Source organism: Ciconia boyciana, chromosome 6 (assembly GCF_034638445.1).
Source record: "Ciconia boyciana chromosome 6, ASM3463844v1, whole genome shotgun sequence".
Lineage (NCBI taxonomy): Eukaryota > Metazoa > Chordata > Aves > Ciconiiformes > Ciconiidae > Ciconia > Ciconia boyciana.
In genome coordinates this window covers 36,453,921-36,472,783 of record NC_132939.1, presented here as the reverse complement: position 1 = coordinate 36,472,783, position 18,863 = coordinate 36,453,921, and the positions used below count along the sequence as shown (strand labels likewise).

Sequence of the window (18,863 nt, the reverse complement as noted above, 5' to 3'; positions counted from 1 at the left end):
ATGTAACAATCTCATAGGAAATTTAATTAATTATGAGAAATAAAGGTGTGACTCTTGAAAGTATTCAGAGTGGACCGACCTCGGTTTCCATTTTTAACCATTCAATAAATATGTTTGCTCTTTCAGTTGTTAAGGGTCAAGAATACTAAGAAGTTATAATGAACATTACAGTAAATGATACAAGGAATCTAACATTGCTTTCTTTTGACTAATGGGGCAGCATTTCAAAATTTTACGAACTGTATTGCAAAGAAGAGCAAGGAGTATGACAGATGGAAACAACCTACCATGCAACTAATTTTGAATAATTAAGATTGTTCAACTTTGCAAAGAGATGAATAAAAGGTTCATGGTAAAACTTATACAAGTCTGTCATACTTTGGTAAAGTGGCTTTCTTTATAAAAATCTTCTTATGATTACACATTTCAAACATTCTGTGCTTATTCCAGAGCAATACCAATCAAGTGGCATTGTTCAGACTAGAAGGGAAATCACGTTTGGTAATAGGGAAAGAAAAAGTGGAAATCATTGCCCTAGACAAGGAATAAGATATCTTACAATCTTAAAATATTGATGCAAAGCAAAAACTTTTTTTCCATAGATATAAAAGATTAACTGGAAAGCTAATACTTGTTAAATGAATAAATGTATCTGCTTATGCTACTATGCAATATTTGAAAACCTTGGAAATACACTGACTATACAGACCTGGAGTGAAAACCTGAGCTTACAGAACACATTTCTTTTTCCTGTGACTTTAAAGTGGAACCAGATTGTGCTCTAAAATTTTCATCTCACTATTTAATATTGCATTCTTTTGCACTTCTTTACCCTTCAAAACCTATATTAAATGCATATTTTTGTTTATCATTCTTTTTAACCTAAAAATGCTCATGATTACCAAGTTTGTTCTGGAATATGTATTAAAAACCTGTTGGATTAAGGTTCTCCAAAAATTTGTTTGAATTTTTGAGCCAAACTTTAGTCTAATCCCTTTAGACTAAAGTTAATCTGTCCCTTTAAAGTCTAATCTGAAAGACTTCAAAATAGCAAATTGTATGGAACTCAATCTGTTTATCTGAAAAGGATGAAAGGGTTTGTGCTCCATCCAGATTTGAACTTTCGGTTCCACAGTGTCTAGGTATTTCAAACCAGAGGTTTACACCATTAAGACATGACATTCATGATAACTCAATCTTTCCTATGTTAATATCCATGACATAAAGATAAATGAATGCCTTGATAAACTAGTAAAAAATATTTTTAAATACTAAATGACAACTATTATGAAAAGTGTCTCTCAAAATTGCCATTTCAGGCACAAGAGGTGATATTTATCTTTTTTTTTTTTAATAATTCTGTGCAAATCTCAGGAAAAAAGTAAGTCACTAACAGGAACATTAGTTTGTTCCCTAATGGCACACAAGAAAACCCCTCTTTCATTTATTACCTTTGTCTCATCCCACTTCCAAGGTAATCTGCTTAAGACTACCTTAGCCAACCAAACTGAAATAAATCCAACGTATGCTATAACACAGGCAGCCCCAGTTAATATTGTTCAAATTATTTACATCTGAAGGGCCGCGCCTGTCTGGATAGCTGGGCCCGACGCTTCTCTGGACTTGGTTTCTGCTACTCACATCTGTTTCAGCTTTAGACTTTCACTGGTATTCTGCCAGCAGCCACAACTTTTTAATGGCTACAATAAACTACAGAGACTCATCAAATCTTTGTTGTACGTGTTAAAATTATAACCTCTTCAATTAAAATTTTGATTTAAAAATAAACTACAGCACTATCTGAAGGAAAAAATTTGAAAGGGAATGTTTGAAAGAGAGACAACATTTTTATATGAGTGATGGTTTCTTTGTTTAAATATAAGAGAAACTAATCACAGGAATGCTTGTTAGAATTCTGCATATTTCTGAGTGATAAAATACCAACATCTGAAAACATTTCCACAACCTTTTTTGTTTCAAATCTTTGCTGTCATTAACCTTATATGTTAATTGGTTTGGCTGGGTTTCAAATGCATCTTTACAAAGAAAAATTATGAAAACAACATCAGCATAACAATTTTTCTAGATTTTCTATAAATACCTAAGAAAATTTATTTTAGAAAATAGAAATCAGTGAATCCAAGAAAGCTGCGGTTTTTATTTTAAGAGTTAGTTAAAGTGTTTAGCTTTTCCTACTTGCTGTCTGTGTCTTTGCAATGTAGAACAAATATGATGTGAATGTCACAGCCTCAACGCGGATCCTGCAAGACTAAGATGCATGACAGGAGGACTACATGCTGAAAAAGAACAAGATCAAACACAGATCATGTTTCTGCACAAACTAGCCCAAAAGAGGGCAGGCCAAGGGGTTTATAGGGCCAAGCGATGAGAGGAGATAGAGCACTCACTTATGCCCGGGTCGAACAAACAACAACTGATACTTTCCTACCACTGTTAACCTTTGAAACTATCCTAAAGATGGCAGTGACCTAATCCAGCAATTTCTAACTGTAAGGATAAACTATTTTGTAACGGTTTTCATTGCCTTACATTGAAAAAAATTAAAAACAATCATCTTGTTCAACTCTGATTCTAAAAGTACTCTTCCATTTTGATGCAGACATGTAAATGTAAATGGAGAAGTTTTCACAGGCTTTTATGCAGATTCTCTCCCTAAACGACATTTTCCATACAGAACTGCTTCAGTAAAAGTAGCAACTTTTCCTTAACGAAAAAGACAGGCTTAAAATATTCAGTCATCATTTGCTGGATTTATTTGAGAAAGTCATATGAAGTACAAAATAAAAATGAAACTGCTTGGAACACTTAGAGAGCAACCCTTCCTACTTTATTTCCACTCAGTACTTTGATTGATAGATGAGTTGGGTTTCTGAGCCCCTCTTTATAATAAACATTTTTAAATGTTTATTTTATGTCCCAGGGTGAAAATATTTTGAACTGGAGCTTTCCACTTCCCTTTGCTGTGCCTTGGCAAGCTGTGTTTTATTTCTACATTAATAGTATTCAACTCTTTCTTGTAGCTGTTAAATTGTTGCTATACAAGTACTGAAGAAAGTATTTATGTTATGGAACTAACAGATAACTACAGTTAAACACACAGTTCTGGAGAAGCCAGAGGAAAATTCACACATAACTAAAGAAAATTTCAGAAAGATTTCTTTAGGGGCCTTTCGATTGTAAAAGGGAAAATTACTTTTCAGTATCTTTACTTTCATTTTTATTAAGTCATGAGTTTGAATTTTTTTTTCTTTCTAATTTATGTGAGTAATTTGTGCCACAGTGTAAAAACTCTAAGTGAATCAACACTATAAACCTAATTAGCAATAAGAAAACCTCATAAAGGTCACATTTTAAATGGCACTTTGTTGTTAGCAGAACGAATGTGAAAGTGCCCAGTTACCTTCTAGATCTCTCTTCAGTTTCCTTAAGTCTTTTATTAGGTCTTCAAACTTAACTTGGGAGGCCTGGAAAAAATCCTGTGGTTCTGGTAAAGGAAAAATACTCTTGTCTGTTCCTGCTTCCTAAACAAACAAACAAACAAACAGGCCACTATGAAAATTGAATGCATTTGCAGTGAAATAAATTACTTTTTTTGAAACATCATCTATGAAACACTATTATAAACCTGTAAAAATAATATATTTTAAATCATTCTTGCTAAAACAACATATATATCATTTAAGATGAAATCCTGACCATTCTTAGTGTTGAAACTTCCTTTTAGATGTTGTAAAGCAAACTGTGCTCAATTTAAACTATGAAACAACACTGAGCTCACAACATTTCAGTTCCTTTTATATCAATACAGGTTTAAATAAGGGATTAGAAGTTTCTTAAAAACAGGTAACATGAATGCCTATTTTAATGCAACAAGTGATCTTATGCCAAAAGTTTGTGGTTTCATTCTCTCCCAATTCATTAAATATACACAGACTTTAAAGGATAAATTGAAAACAATATTTATATATTGCCTGAAGTATTTTATACAGATAAAAATATAAAGTTGAAGGTTTATATGGCTAAATAAATCGCATGGGTTAATGTCTGTATGGAACTCCTCTAAGTATATACTTTATTTTCAGCACAGTAAGAAAAAAAAATCATAGAAATAGAACAAAACAAAACAAAAAACCTTACAAATTTTAAAGCAATCTCTCCAGTGGAAATTTAACAAGTAAAGTATATAAATGGTATTGATATGACATTGCTGTGTATAAGCATATACTAGTGAGTTTAAAATACTACCTGTGCACAGATTTCAGTCTGTAATAAAGGAAAACTCATAGGTTGGAGAACTAATTGTTTTGTGAACTGGGAAAAAAACATTTTATTATTATAAAGATATGAACTTTCAGGGGGAAAAAAGTACAGTGGATGACATTTACACTGTGTCCATTTCCTCCCAAGGAAGATAAACTGTTTTATTTTACAAAATTGCCTGAAGTAAAATTACAGTATAGTTTGCAGAAGTTTGCAGAAATATTAAATATTTAAATAAATTAATTAGAAAGCATTAGCTTCAGCATTATTAAAAAAGGAGAAAAGAATGCATATGTGAATACCCTGACAACTGAGAAACATTACAGGCTAGACAAAGTTTCTTTTGTTATGAGGCTTTTTACAAGATGGGTACTTATGTTAAAGTAATGACACTTTATTTCCCTGCTCAAAAAAAAAGAAAAAGAGATTTAAAAAAATTAAGAAAACAAGTAGAGATCTACATATCTGCTAGTTTTTTAACTCCTCTACAGCTCAGCCCCTGAAGCTGTTCCACACGCTCTTGACATACAGACCCTCCAGCATTAGAGATCATAGAATCATAGAATGGTTTGGGTTGGAACAGGACCTTTACAGATCACCTAGTCCAACCCCCTGGCCATGGGCAGGGAAATGTCTTCATTTACTTTAGTCTTCACTTAACTTTAGTCTTACCCCTGGAAAAAATACTCATGACTACTAACTCATAAATTCAACATCCTTACGCAAAAATTTAAAAAAAAAAAAGAAGGAAAAATTAAAAAAAAGAAAAAAAAAGGAAAAAGAAAAAATTATTTGTATTCAACCAGACATAGGGCTGTGAAAAATTACACTAATCTTAGATTCAAAGATTAGGTAAAGGCATATTCTTAATCTGAAAAATAAGCAATTACATACTTAAAATCAATTAATAGTGGTATTTTCATTTAAAATACAATAGTGCAAATTTTCCACTCAAAAACTTTGGGCACTGCTGATATCTATCAAAAAGCCTCATAAATGTAACTCACTCAAAGCAGCAGCCACGCCTCTTCCCACATTCTCAACCTCTAACTTCATCCCCATCAGCTGACTCACCTGTCTTAAAATACCGACCTGTCCTTGCATTCTGTCATGAGAGAGAAATCATGCTTCTGTCTTCCAGTATTACCACATCAGAACAAGATTTACAATGTTACAGTAACCAGGACGTAAGAAGACAGGACTGGAGTGACCACCTGTCCAGCCTGCGACAGTCACAGGCAATTGCCTGCAGTGGTTAGTTCAACAGTTAACGTAAAATTTTCCAAAGCCTCATCATAAAACCTATAGCAAATTTCAGACCTATTGAGAACCACAGCTATTATAAGAAAGCAAAAGAATTTTTTTTTTTTTTTTCCGTCAGAGCTACTGGGTTCAGATTTTTAAAAAGCTAATACAAACCCTTTTACAATCTCTTAAAGAGAGGCTACTTTTGGAGAGGCTGATACAGCAAATGAATCTTTTACCTTATCGCAATGGCGTAGGTAATATATGACGACATAATCCACAAGATTAATACCATTATCCTAGGAAAAAATAAATATATTATTAAAAATGTGTGTGATTAACACTGTTTCAAGTGAGTGAAAATTTACTCTATTTCAAAATAAATATATTATTATTTTATATTTCTGTGAGAAACAGGACTCACAATATATTCAGCCCTAGCATTACTGACCAAAAAAATCAATCTTTTATAACATAGGCTTGATCGTACCACCACAGGACCTAGAGCTTCTTTCGGTTCTAAATACCAGGTAAGAAAACATGCATTGGGAGAAGCTGTCCCCATATCTTTTTTTAATAATACAAGGTGTTGCTGAATAATAATATTAACTTGAGTAATAATATTAATTAATAATATTATTCTTGAATATAACATTAACTAAATATTACAGTAACCTCAGATATATTAAGGTGAACTGAATTTCTTGATTCCTCCAGTCTCAATTCATCTGTAATGAAGATCTGAAAGAGGCATAGATATTTTCCGTATTTTACTCCAAATATAAATCCAGATAGCGTGTACCTAACAAGTATATTTCACGCCCTGTAGCCTTATAAATATGAATTTTTATACTCATTTTGTGGAATCACCATTTCCATAGTCCTGCATACAACAACTGTACACAACATCATTTTACTTTGTTACATGTCATTGGGTCAGGATAGGCCAGAGGAACTAAAGGAAAAGTGTAAAACTGCGACTTATACATTACGGGGTACTGTTCAACAACATAAAAGAATCATAATATAGGGAATTATATCTGGAACATCTTAGAAGTTTTTTTGGATATGTTTTCATATTGTATATTGACAGGTATCAGGACAAACATTTGTATGTGAACGTCTGACTTCCTGTACAGAGCTGCCTTGCCTATATTAGAGCCTGCAGCACGTTATATTTTATTGCTATCAGACACCAGCAAAATTCTTAACTAAGCAAGTCATTGCTGTCATGCAGACAAAGCCACTCTGCTTGTATAATGGTTTTATAAGACATTGCTGGCAGGTCGTGTGACAAAAAAGAACTGAGGTGACTCATGAACATGGGATTGCCCTTTTAGAGTAAAATACACCTGTTATTCTATTTTCTATATGCTAAACTATCAAACCTATTACTTTGATTTAAAGAGTATTTGCAGAAGAAAAAACACAGAGATTTTGAAGTGGTGAGCTACGTTTTTTAAAAAATCTCTCTATCAAGTAACTTTCTAGGCTCATGTGACAACAAATGACTTATGTGAAATAAGAGATCTTTTAAGATTGACTCTTTACTCCTGGAATTCAGCTTACCTAGATGTAATATTCCTTGCTGGCAATTCCCAAAAAGGGAATAATGGGACACAGGAAGAACACCTTAGTGTTCAAATATACAAGACCCTGCATTCTTCTTCCTTGCAAATATGGTCTACCAATTATCTACGAGGTTTCATGTCTGCCTGTAGCAGCTGGCCCCCTGGAGTTTTTATGCATTTTGGAGACTAGTCTAAACTAATAATATATTTATTTTAGCTTCCAGGAAACTGTAAATACTGTAATTTTTTTCACTTGTTTTGCTAAGGAACAAGTCTTATGCAATTATACTGTACATCTGTCACTCCTTTTCATAACTCTTGATTTTGGAACGTCCTGGCTAAATTCTTACAAATTTATGGTTAGACAGAAAAGCAAGACTAAAATTAGTACTTCTACTGAGAAAAGTCAGGCAAAGTTCAGTTGTTTTACATTTTTCTTCATGGCAGCTGGCCAACCAATGAACACCTGAGTACTGGGAAACTTGGCCTAGTTTAGCTGCAGCTTGTACTGTGTCTTGTCCATGGAGTACGACTGGAAGAAAAGTGGTCATAGGGAACAGCTGAACTATTGCAGTGAAGAGGAAAGTAAGAATTAGAATCATAGAATCATTTAGGTTGGAAAAGACCTTTATGATCATTGAGTCTGACCATAAACCTAGCACTGCCAAGTCCACCACTAAGCCATGTCCCTAAGTGCCACATCTATGTGTCTTTGAAATACCTCCAGGGATGGTGACTTAACCACTTCCCTGGGCAGCCTGTTCCAATGCTTGATAACCTTTTTGATGAAGAAATTTTTCCTGGTAGCCAATTTAAACCTCCCCCGGTGCAACTTGAGGCCGTTTCCTCCCGTCCTATCACTTCTTCCTTGGGAAAAGAGACTGACACCCACCCCACTACAACCTCCTTTCAGGTAGTTGTAGAGAGCGATAAGGTCTCCCCTCAGCCTCCTTTTCTCCAGGCTAAACAACCCCAGTTCCCTCAGCCACTCCTCACAAGACTTGTGCTCTAGACCCTTCACCAGCTTCGTTGCCCTTCTCTGGACACACTCCAGCACCTCAATGTCTTTAGGAGACAAAGGACTCAAATCCATTGGAAAAACTTTCATTAATACAGCTGCTCATGAACAATTAATTAAATGTGTTTTTACACTTTGTTAATGATGGTATTCATAGGTAAAATAAAAAGCTCCCTAGTCATACAGCTTTCCTGACATTGCCTGTCTCACAAACACATTCCTACGTACATGAAGCATGACTGGGAACAAAAGCTTAAAATCTACCTTTCTTATAGTTCAAGACAGCACTTCACGTAGGAAGAGAGGAAGAACATGAAAGAACAGGTTTTTTTCTCACCCTCCAAATCTGTACCAGCATCAGCAGAAAATACCTCCTATTCTTTGCTGCTTCATATATCCATGTGGTGTCTAGGTATGCTTTGGCAAAGAACAACTTTGAGCAGTGTTTCCATTGCCTACATTATCTAGCACCTCTTCCTCTGCCCTACTGAAATAAGGAACAAAGTAACCCCATCTCAAAAGGTGTCCAGAGATTGTTTGAGCCTGACTTTGATCCTAGCATTACTAATCGAAAAACGTGCTAGTGGTTCTCAATTTTTGACAAAATAAGTTACTGCCATCTACGAGCATTTTCTCCTGCATGCCATTCAGAATTCATGTCCTATATCCATTTAACCGGCAATTAAAAAAAAAGACTGAAAGTATCTTGTTGGGTCTGACACACCTCTTTGAAGAGGATTAAAATCCTGTATATTATATATTTATATCCTTTATGTATAATACCTTAGTGTGAATGCTACACTGAATCTTTACTGATATTTTGTTTTTAAACCTGATTTTTGAAACATTTTTACTCACACAGAGCTACGTTAAGTTAAGAGCAAGAAAAAAGAATGGGGACATTTACTGGAGAAGACTTCAGCAGTCTGTGCTCTCTCACTTCTCTCTAACCTACTGTAATTAAGTCCCTACTAGTAAAAGAGACACACAGAAGTTCTCACATAACATAGTTATTCTAGTAGTACTGAATAAGAGAAATTGGAGATTATGGAAATATGCACTTGTGCAGGAGAACGGGGTGAAAAGTTTGGAGAAAAAAGCAAGAAAATGGTACAAATTGCCTTGCTCTTTCAAGCAAGAATGGTAAGAAATAAGGAAAGATTAACTTTTGACAGATGATGGAACAAAAAAAGATCAATTGAGAAAAATTATCTTTAATTAAAAGTGAGTACTTACTCTGCTTTTGACATCCTTTAGTTTAGGGAGTATTTCCAAACCAAATCCATCAGCTTGACCTCGGGTCCTATTCCCGCCATTCATATAATTTCCAAAAGCCAGAATCAAGCCTAAAATTTCCTTTACACTTGTCATGTTCAGCAAAGCCTGGAAAACGGATACCAGTCTGTAACTTCCATTGGCACAAAAATTCTAATTGCTAATATAAAAAAGCTTTTTAAATTTTATTTTTGCTAGAGGTTTTGTTTCTTGTGTGTTTTTACCCCTGTAGGGAAAGGAAGCTAAAAGTGGTACAAGAATCAAACATTTAAGAGAAGCATTTATTAGACTGTATCTGCCTAAGATACCATGTTTAACAATCCATATGAAGCAAATTATATGGCATCATATACTATGTAGATGACAAAAAGATTAATGGACAAAGATTACTGAACAATCTTAGTAGCCTTTAAAAATCTTACAGATGAGGTGGTTTATCATGAGTTTGCATAATGCACAGTCAAATGGAGATGCGCTATTTTTCTGCCAGTAGGTTAGACTCGACTGTCATATTCAGTCTGCTTTTCATTGGTCCTGGTGCTCTGGAAATTCACATTTCTGGATCCATACTTAATGCAGATATACCAGGGCTAAGGACTGAATTACTATGCCTCAAAGCAGAAAAGAAATCTAGAAACACAGTGGAGAACTAATAAATTATTTTAATTTACATATAAATACTGTCTTGTCAGTCGAGAATCTGAGGCCATGGGCCTAATTCTTAACTATGTAGCCTTATACTACACATTGGATAAATCAATTGTAGTGTGAGCTCCTCACAAGTAAGCTGAGGGCAATACCACTTTCCCTACCTCATAAAAAACTGATTCCTTATTTATGTCTCCTTTGGAAAGAAAACACTAAGTGACTATTTTTATTGTTAGAATATATACAAAGAAATCCAAAGGGGTAGAGCATGGGTACTTTGTGGCAGCAAAGCTAATCAAAAGCTAATTGTCAAATTGGAAAAAAAAAAAAATTAAATACTGTCCTGGCCAGGATGTTATACCTTTAGGTCACTAATTAATTTCTCTTTTAATTCTTATCTCATTCTACTTTCCATGTTTTATTTGTTATAATTTCAAAATCTTGTCTTTAGTCATTCATAGTATAGAAATCTTAGGTAAAGCTTTGTCGGGTACTAAAAAAATCTGGTGTATCAGGGTTAACAGAAATGTATAGATACCAGGGGAAAGCAATAAGCTAATGAATGTGACGGGCATCTATTGCTGATGGCATCAACAGTGATATGCAAAAAAAGTAAGTTGCAAGGCCCTGTACCAAGCTAGTCTGATACTTAATTTCTATTTTATGGAGAATATCTATTACTCTACTTAATGTGCAAAGTAATAAAAATCTGCCATTCAAATAAAAATATATTTTCCTATGTAGAGCATAGGGCATCACACACAACTCACCTTCCCTCTTTCCTCCTCCTTTTGTTCCTACAAGCAGCTAAAAAATTTAATATATTTTTATTTTCCTGAAAAGCCAATAACCAGGCTTAAGGTTCATCACTTATAGTAAAAAAAGAAGCATGAATACTCTAAAATATATTTATGTTTTTATTTAGCTTTCATTAGACTTACCTTGGAAACACGAGTTATGATATCAACTTTCCGGTGCACTGATGTTATCCCTTCAGAGAAAACTGACTGGAAGATAATACACTGAGCTCGTTCTGTGAAGTTGGGGATCTGAGATAACTCATATAAAAACCTGTGGAAAAAAAGAGTATTAATGAATCTTTATATTTCTGATTTGTGGGGTACATAATGGATCAAAGCTGTAGTACCATGAAATATACATTCAATCTTTCCTCCTTTGAATCAAATCTGACAGAATTTATAATTGTTATATTCTTTATGCTCAATGTGTTAAGAAATCCTATTAATATCAAGAAAAAGGCAAGACATTAATCGTTATCACATTAATCCATTAACCCACTATCTCAGCTGCATAGTAATAAATAGAAGAATCATAAACCTAGATCATAGGGGGGGAAAAAAAAAAAAGACAAGGAAAGAGCTAGAGAAACACTATCTATTTACTGTTTCCACTCATGTGTTTTTGCTTCCCTTAAAAATGTACCCAGCAATACGGAACTCAATATATTCCTACAAGGTTATTTCATAATATAAAACGCCTGCCAAGAAATTTCTTCTGATGCTCAGCCTCAATTTTCTTTTACTAATTTGCACCACACTTCCAATTATATAGCAGTATGTTTTATGGTAAAGCACCTAGCCGTGTATTTAGCTCTAATATACTTGCAGATTATATCTCTCTTCGGTCACTGTTCAGCAAAGTTACTAACTCTTTATCTGCTCTTTATCTGTCCTCTTATATACACTTTCCTCATGAGTCTATTCCAGCTTTCTTCCTTTAACTCTTTGGTAAATAGAATAAAATAAATAGAAGCATATTCAACAACCAGTTCGGATGTCACAAAATGAAAGCATCCCAAAGGCATGAGCAATTCCTCCCTTTTCTCTTCTTCAATTTAAAATGTAAGAGCTTGGCTAAATAATACAAGAAGCTTTAGCATTTCTTATGATAAGAGGGTTTGCATAATTCACTCTGTGGTTTCTGAGTCTAGGGTTTCAGTGATACACATGCTTTCCTGAAATCCAGAAACAATCTGTCTTTTGCTCCAATATAACTTTAGAAACATTCTTCTAATCTCCTGTCTGCAGATATCCTCAGATCCCCCTTAATGCAATGCCATAAAGATTTTTCTCCCTCACTGAATTATGGGAAATTCTGTGAACCATTATTAGCTTGAATTCCTACTAAATTTATTTTAATTATTTAAGCCAGCACATCTGATTTCTCCAAATGATTTATTTTTCATAATAAATATCAGTACCTTCAAATCCACTTTATAAATTTATTGTGCATGCAATGCTTTGCTGAATACACAGTGACTGTCTAAAAAAATCAGCAAAATCCACCTGTGGCTGGTGTGAAATACTACATTTTAATTGGAATATCATTTTTTCCTTCTTTTTCTTTCTTGCCTGATGAAAAAAATCTATTGTGAGAGAAGGATTGGGGAGGCCCAGCTTGGCTCTTACACTTAAGCAGTGGGAAAAAAAGAAAGGCCAAGCTGGTATTAATAAAAATGCTTCCTATTGGGAATGAATGGTATTGCCAGGAAAAAAAGAGGATACTTTGCACTTTGTGTGAGAGAAACAAAAGAAAGAAAAACCCAAACTGCTTCACTAAAGTTCTAACATACATACATTTTAAAGGTTTAAATGTAAAAAGTCAAATGACACATAGTCTTGCCTTCCCTTGAAAGCGGAGCTATCTCCTATGCTGCTGGTCATTGGAATACAACATAATTGTGCCGAGAGTTAAAAGAACATCAGCATAAAAAGAAAATGTCTCCAGATTTTGGAATTCAAAATATTCAATGTAAATATCCAGACAGAACACTTGTAACTGAAATCTGTCACAAAAAAGAATCTTAGTGACTACAAATGTAGTTACTAAACAAAAAGTCATGGCATGAATCTGTGGTTGTCAAAGATAAACCACCAATTCAGGTGGACAAAACTTTTGGAGAGAAAAGAATATTCTTAGTTCAGTCATTTTTGCAATTTTAGTCTCAGAAAAGTATGATTTGGACTTAAAGTAACAATGACATGTCTGTGACATAGCTTTTTGATGGGTTTCTCATTGCTACTCTTCTTATGGCCTAAAGTAAACATAGAGAATTTCCTGTTCATCTCTGTGAGGTCCATTTTACTCCTCTCCTGAAGAAACTGTAAATAAAAAATGCATTTACTTGAGAACTCTTTTAACCTACCAGAATCTTGTAGTAAAGGACTTGAGAGTACTTTCAAGTCAGACATATTACCATGTTGTCTTCCAGAAGATAGGCAAAGAGGGCTGATACTATGGAGGTAAACTATTTATCAGTTCACATTTATCCACATTTGAAGAATATAAAATTTAGAAAGAATTGTGGGGGAAAAAGGTGTATCTAATCTTGCAAGCTTCTAAGTAAGCCAGCAGGATTTAAACCAAAGTCAAAGGAAAGTGGTCTTCAAAGGGAAGCAAATGGCATTACTTGGACAGCAATTATCAATGGCTCATTACTTCATTAATTCAAACTACATACAAAACAGGAAAGCTCAGTACCACATTTTTGCTGCTATTTCCTTCATTAGTATTTCTTTCACAGTAGAGAGGACTTCACAGAGATTATATTACAACTAAAAGGGTCTTCTTGGAAACTAGCTAAAGCATCTGTATCCTGCTAGAAAAGCCCCAAATTGTGGCCAATTGTGCATATAAGTCTTTATCATGTTAATGAATACTAGCATTTTAACAACTATTATCATGAAACATAATTTAGGGGGGTATTGTCATGTTGCTGTGATACAGTTTGTGCCAACAGCAGCAAATTCAACATGCCAGCAAAACCAATCAAAATCACATGCGCAGGAGAGCATCAGTGATACCACTAAAGCTTTCTATTTGTCTGGTAATCCAAGCATTTAAAAACGGCAAAGGTTTCCTTCAGACTTCAGTGAATTCACATCAATAGTTTCATTATATGAATGCCTATTGCTAGTATTTGCAACCATTTGATAAATGGTTTAGTTTGCACTTTTGTTCTGATCCTCATTAAAGAAAATACATGAGATTTATGCCCTGTAGTAAATATTTTTAATCACACATACAAATTTAGCACTTTTCTGTCTTTAACCTTTTATGGAGCTAATATACATAGTACAGTTCCAACAAATCTCTTGTTCTGCATTTAGGTTGACTTAGACAACAAAACCAACTACACCTGATCTACTGAGTTTTCCGAAAGGGCATTATTTTGAAAGTCCAATAAAATTTACATAAGTGCATAATCAGCAAATCGTTTCCCCCTTGAAGCAACATTTTAAAAAGCTAGTTTTCTTAACGTATGTAGTTTAATAACAGCGTAAAAATGGGATAGTTTGGGATAAAAATGGGATAGTCACAGAGAGAACACAAAGAGTAATAATTGATAAAAAGTAGCTTTTGTCTTTGACACTACTATTTCACTCTGAATGATCAGGCGTAACTGCTTTATTTACAGTTCTTTACTTTTAATTATGGAACAATGATAGCATAAATACAACTTTGTGTTTAATTAAGATCAACCTCTCTCCACTATAAATTACAAAAACAGACAACCTTTTATAACACTAGAGCTCTACAAGATTTGTATTCTCTAGAACACAAAATGCATTAATATTTATTTCACTCAGACATACAGCAAACAGATTGCCAAAGATTCAAGCTCTGGAAAACATCAACTAGTCACACAATGTATTCTTATGCCCCAAGCCAATGCAATGAAAGCCATGGATATGGGATGCAAGAACAAGCTAGTATATACACTCCACAGATATTTGTCTTAAGTCTTACTCAAGAATGATACCCACTCTTAATCAAGAGTAAGCGTGATATCCTCATCTCCCAACATTAACCTAGTCCCTAGTGGACAGTCACAGATAAGTATTTAGCTGCCTTGTGCTAGGAGAAAGAAAAAAAAATTCTGCTCTTCACCACTAACATTTTAATGTGGAAAAAAGGTATGAAAAAGTAACACTTCTGACATCAACCAATCATATACTATCTCTGCTGTTTCAGTTCTTCCTCCCCCTACCCTTTCTTATGCCAAAGACTGCAGAAAAGACAAAAACAGACAAGAGGGAAAAGGAAGCAAGATGGCAGAGGCGCCTCAGGGCAGGAAATTGCACTGTGATTAGAAGAAGAGCATGGAAGTACAAAGGGAAAAGTAGCAAAGTAGCAGAAGACAAACACCACTGGTAGGCCAAAATCTGAAATCAAAGGTATACACTAAAATAAAATTCAGGATTACCATTCTGCTCACAGATTCTTGTGATTTTCACATTGGTCTAAGGTTTATTACAACAGAAGGAGCAACACTTCAGAAGGTTTTCATCCTAACAGTTGTAACTGCCCACAACAGTCACAGGAGATGAACTGTGGAACCAGCCTTGTAGGTCTTCAATCAGTATGACCAGAGTGCACATTGTGTCTTTGTCACATGACTCACCAAAACCCTCTGTTTGTGTAGCTCTTTCAAATAATCAACAAGAAAAATCAGTCTGGCCCTGCTTTATGACACATTAATTTAGCCCTAAAAGCTGTAAGGGAAGGATAAGCCTTTTACAGATGTGAGAATGGGAACAGAAATTTTTATTGAGTCAAGGCTACATATTTTATCAGTTCTGGTGGTCCGAGTTGATGTAGTAAAATCTGTCATGTCTGAAAAAAGTTATGTGATAAAGGCAAAGTTTACTTCAAGCCTTGAAATACACAAAAAAGTTAAAAATTAGCTACCAAAAATTATGTCTCAAGATCCCTTTTAAGATATCAGCAAAGGACTATACTATATAATGACAAAATATTACAAAAAAAAAAAAAAATCTTACTGTTCTGGTTTATCCAGAAGCTTCAGTTCCTCCTCTTTTGAAGTCTGATAATATTGCTTGATTTTCTCCAGTTCATCCTTTTGTGCTCTCTGAGTGAATGAATATAAAGTAATTAATAACTAATTAATAACAACTTAATAAAATACTACTTTTCCTGTTTGTCTGCAAGTAACAATTACAATTTTTATTGGGAAACATTTAGACTATGCAAAAGAGTGAGGCATAAAGATCCATGATAAATTCCTTCAGTGCCTTGCAATGCCATTTACTACCGATAGTCACAAAGCAGAGCATCCTTGTAGAGCACAGCACTGCAAATATTGCTGTTGGATGCTTCACACAGCTTAGGCTGGAGAAGTAGCTCTAATATCTCTACAGCCAAGTATAAATGTATTCTTTCACGCAACTTCAGAGTCACACAGTTCGTGAATGCTGTATACTTAGTCTACAGAGCCACTTGGGTAAGGACAGCAATGCACTAGCCCGAGTTAACTATTTTAGCTACTTACATCTTGTGTGAGAAAAATTCAGCATGTTAGCACAAAATAGGCCTTAAGTAAGGACAGTATTTTTTAGGCAGTTCAGGGGAGAACACTGCTAGATGTTATGACTTTTTTTTACATTTTAACCTGATTCCAAAGGCACTCCACTGTTCTAAATTTCTGACATTTAAGAACTAAGCCAGTAAGAGAAATAAGCATGTCAAATGGGTATTTTTTATGTTACCTATTTTATTACTGTTAAATTTCCTAAAGACTTTTTCTATATAATGTCTCTAGTCTAAAATGACAACACCAAATAAAACTTTACTTATTCTGTGTCTGAAATACTATGGTGATTAACCACAGCTTTACCCCAGCTTACTTACATTTTCATATAGTGCTTCCAGTGTTTCCAGATCTACTACGGAGTCATCAACACACAGTATAGCTGTATAGAATACAATCACAAATTAGATGCTAGAAAACATACTTAAGAGTTCAATTCTGTTTCCTGAGAAGTGTACTAAAGAGATCTGACCTAGCTAAAGGACATATTTATATGCAGTTAATATTTTATTATTTTCAGCCTTTTATTTTTGTTCTAACTTCAAGTCACAGCACTCACGCAATAACTTACTATAAACTCTGTCTTAGGAGAATGGAGTTCTACTTTTCCTCTCCAGTTTATTCAGCAGTCAAAGATATGACCTGCCAGGTACCCAGCTGATTGCGTCGCTGGCCAGGCAGGAGAACATGAGAACAACTAATACCAGACAATGAACAGCACAGATTTCATGGCAGCTTAGAAGGCTGAATAGGAAGGAATTGAGAGCTGGGGTATTTAGATTTCCCTACATGCATGGGAGATCAGGGAGATATGAAAACAGGGAGATCTGCTTGTCTTGGGGCTAGCAATCTTGGGAAGTAGATTAGGTTGACAGGTAGACAAACTTGCAAGATTCGCAAGTTCCAAATTTGCAAGCACAAAAGACTGTGCTACAGATTTTTAAGGTATCTTCATAGAGCAGCTCACGTTTGAGTTAGCTTTATCCACTAGAAAACTACCCACAAGACAATTTCCAGATAAATACTTTTAAACATCACACAGAGACACCTAAACTATAGTCTTCAATGATTAATTATGCCTCATTACCAAAAGAGAAAAGTCTCAAAATGTTTCCTATCTTGGTTCCAAATGTTACTATGCTTGGAATATATAGCATTAGGTGTTTCTAACATTTGCAAATCCCATTACAATTTAGGCAATGTATTGGGTCTCTTCTGAAAACTAAATAGGATTGGTTCACAGTGCTTTCTAATGCTCTCTAATGTTAGATTCTGGTAAGCTAAGAGATGCACAATGGAATAGAAGTAACCTTGGATGTTTAATTTTTCTGAAACTAGAATTTCATCAAGATTCATAATGGGACTGGGCAGAATTTCTGAACTCCTGACTTGTGTTTAAATGTTACTGGGGACATTAGAATCAAAGCTTAAGGCCTCTACCAATTTTTCACATACCCAGTGACTCATCATTAGCTAGTACCCGATAATTTTAATTTCAACTGTATTGTATTTCTTCAAAGGAAACATGACTGCTTGTGAATTTAGAAGACTTTAAAAGCTCTCGCTGCATTTGCAATCCATGTTTGAAAGGGGCAAGGCACACATCTTTAAATAATTATTTAAAAGTAATAAGCTTTCGCCTGCTCTTCCACCTACCCCATGATTTTACATTGTGAAATTAACCAGCAGGCTAGTAAATTTTCCCTGTGGCAGGCTAATTAATTTTATTAAAAGGTCCAATGACATTTAGAATGCTTTAAAATTTTGCCTGTCAATTATGATTCCATCTGTTGACATTACACCTTGGTTAGAAGTAAAGAATTGTATGGAAGAAGACAGCATCAGTGAAAAAAAGCAATATCTCCAACTATTTTTGTCCTATTGGAAAGATTCAAAAAAAGCTCCAGAGTGTAACCAAATATAAAGCCCAAACAACTGAGTTTGACAAAAATCTTTGTTTAAAGAAAAATCATTAGGGATTGAATCTATGAGATCATCTGTTGGCTCTTGCAAGACAGTTCCATGAGTTCCATTATCTTCTGTATTATCCAACGAAATGTCAAAAGAACCTAAGAGATTGGAAAATCTATTGGAAAATTGGTTTCACAGTCCAATATATTTAATTGTTAAGATTTTAAAATACGCATATTGAGTTCAAAAACTTCCCCTTGTGGTTTCACTTTCATCCTATTTTGGAATATTCCAAAAATCTGCTTACAAGGAGAAATTTATTTGTCCAGAGTTATCTAGAAAAGCAACTTATTGGAGGTAATTTGAACTCATACTAGAAATGCAAAACATGTAACTAATAGTAGATGTTTTTAGGTACAGAACTATTAGAATGACAGGAAGTAGTTTAAAAAAACCCACTTTAATAAGAATATCAAGACTTGTACATCTAACTGGAATTTTCAGTCAGAGATTTGTCACAAAGAAGGCCCCAGTATCACAAAGTGATTTTTAATGCTATATT

The 18,863-nt window shown here is 34.4% G+C and overlaps 1 protein-coding gene across 1 annotated transcript in view; it reads right to left on the bottom strand.

The window, feature by feature from the left end:
* LOC140652642 (formin) overlaps positions 1–18,863 on the bottom strand; it is a 153,940-nt gene that overhangs the window by 58,609 nt on the left and 76,468 nt on the right. Inside the window, exons 7-12 of the mRNA XM_072863665.1 lie at positions 16,711–16,772; positions 15,843–15,931; positions 10,980–11,109; positions 9,352–9,498; positions 5,766–5,825; positions 3,422–3,542 (exon numbers count right to left, since the gene is read on the bottom strand). Of these exons, the coding sequence (XP_072719766.1) occupies positions 3,422–3,542; positions 5,766–5,825; positions 9,352–9,498; positions 10,980–11,109; positions 15,843–15,931; positions 16,711–16,772 (609 nt within the window). The remainder of the gene's footprint in view (positions 1–3,421; positions 3,543–5,765; positions 5,826–9,351; positions 9,499–10,979; positions 11,110–15,842; positions 15,932–16,710; positions 16,773–18,863) is intronic.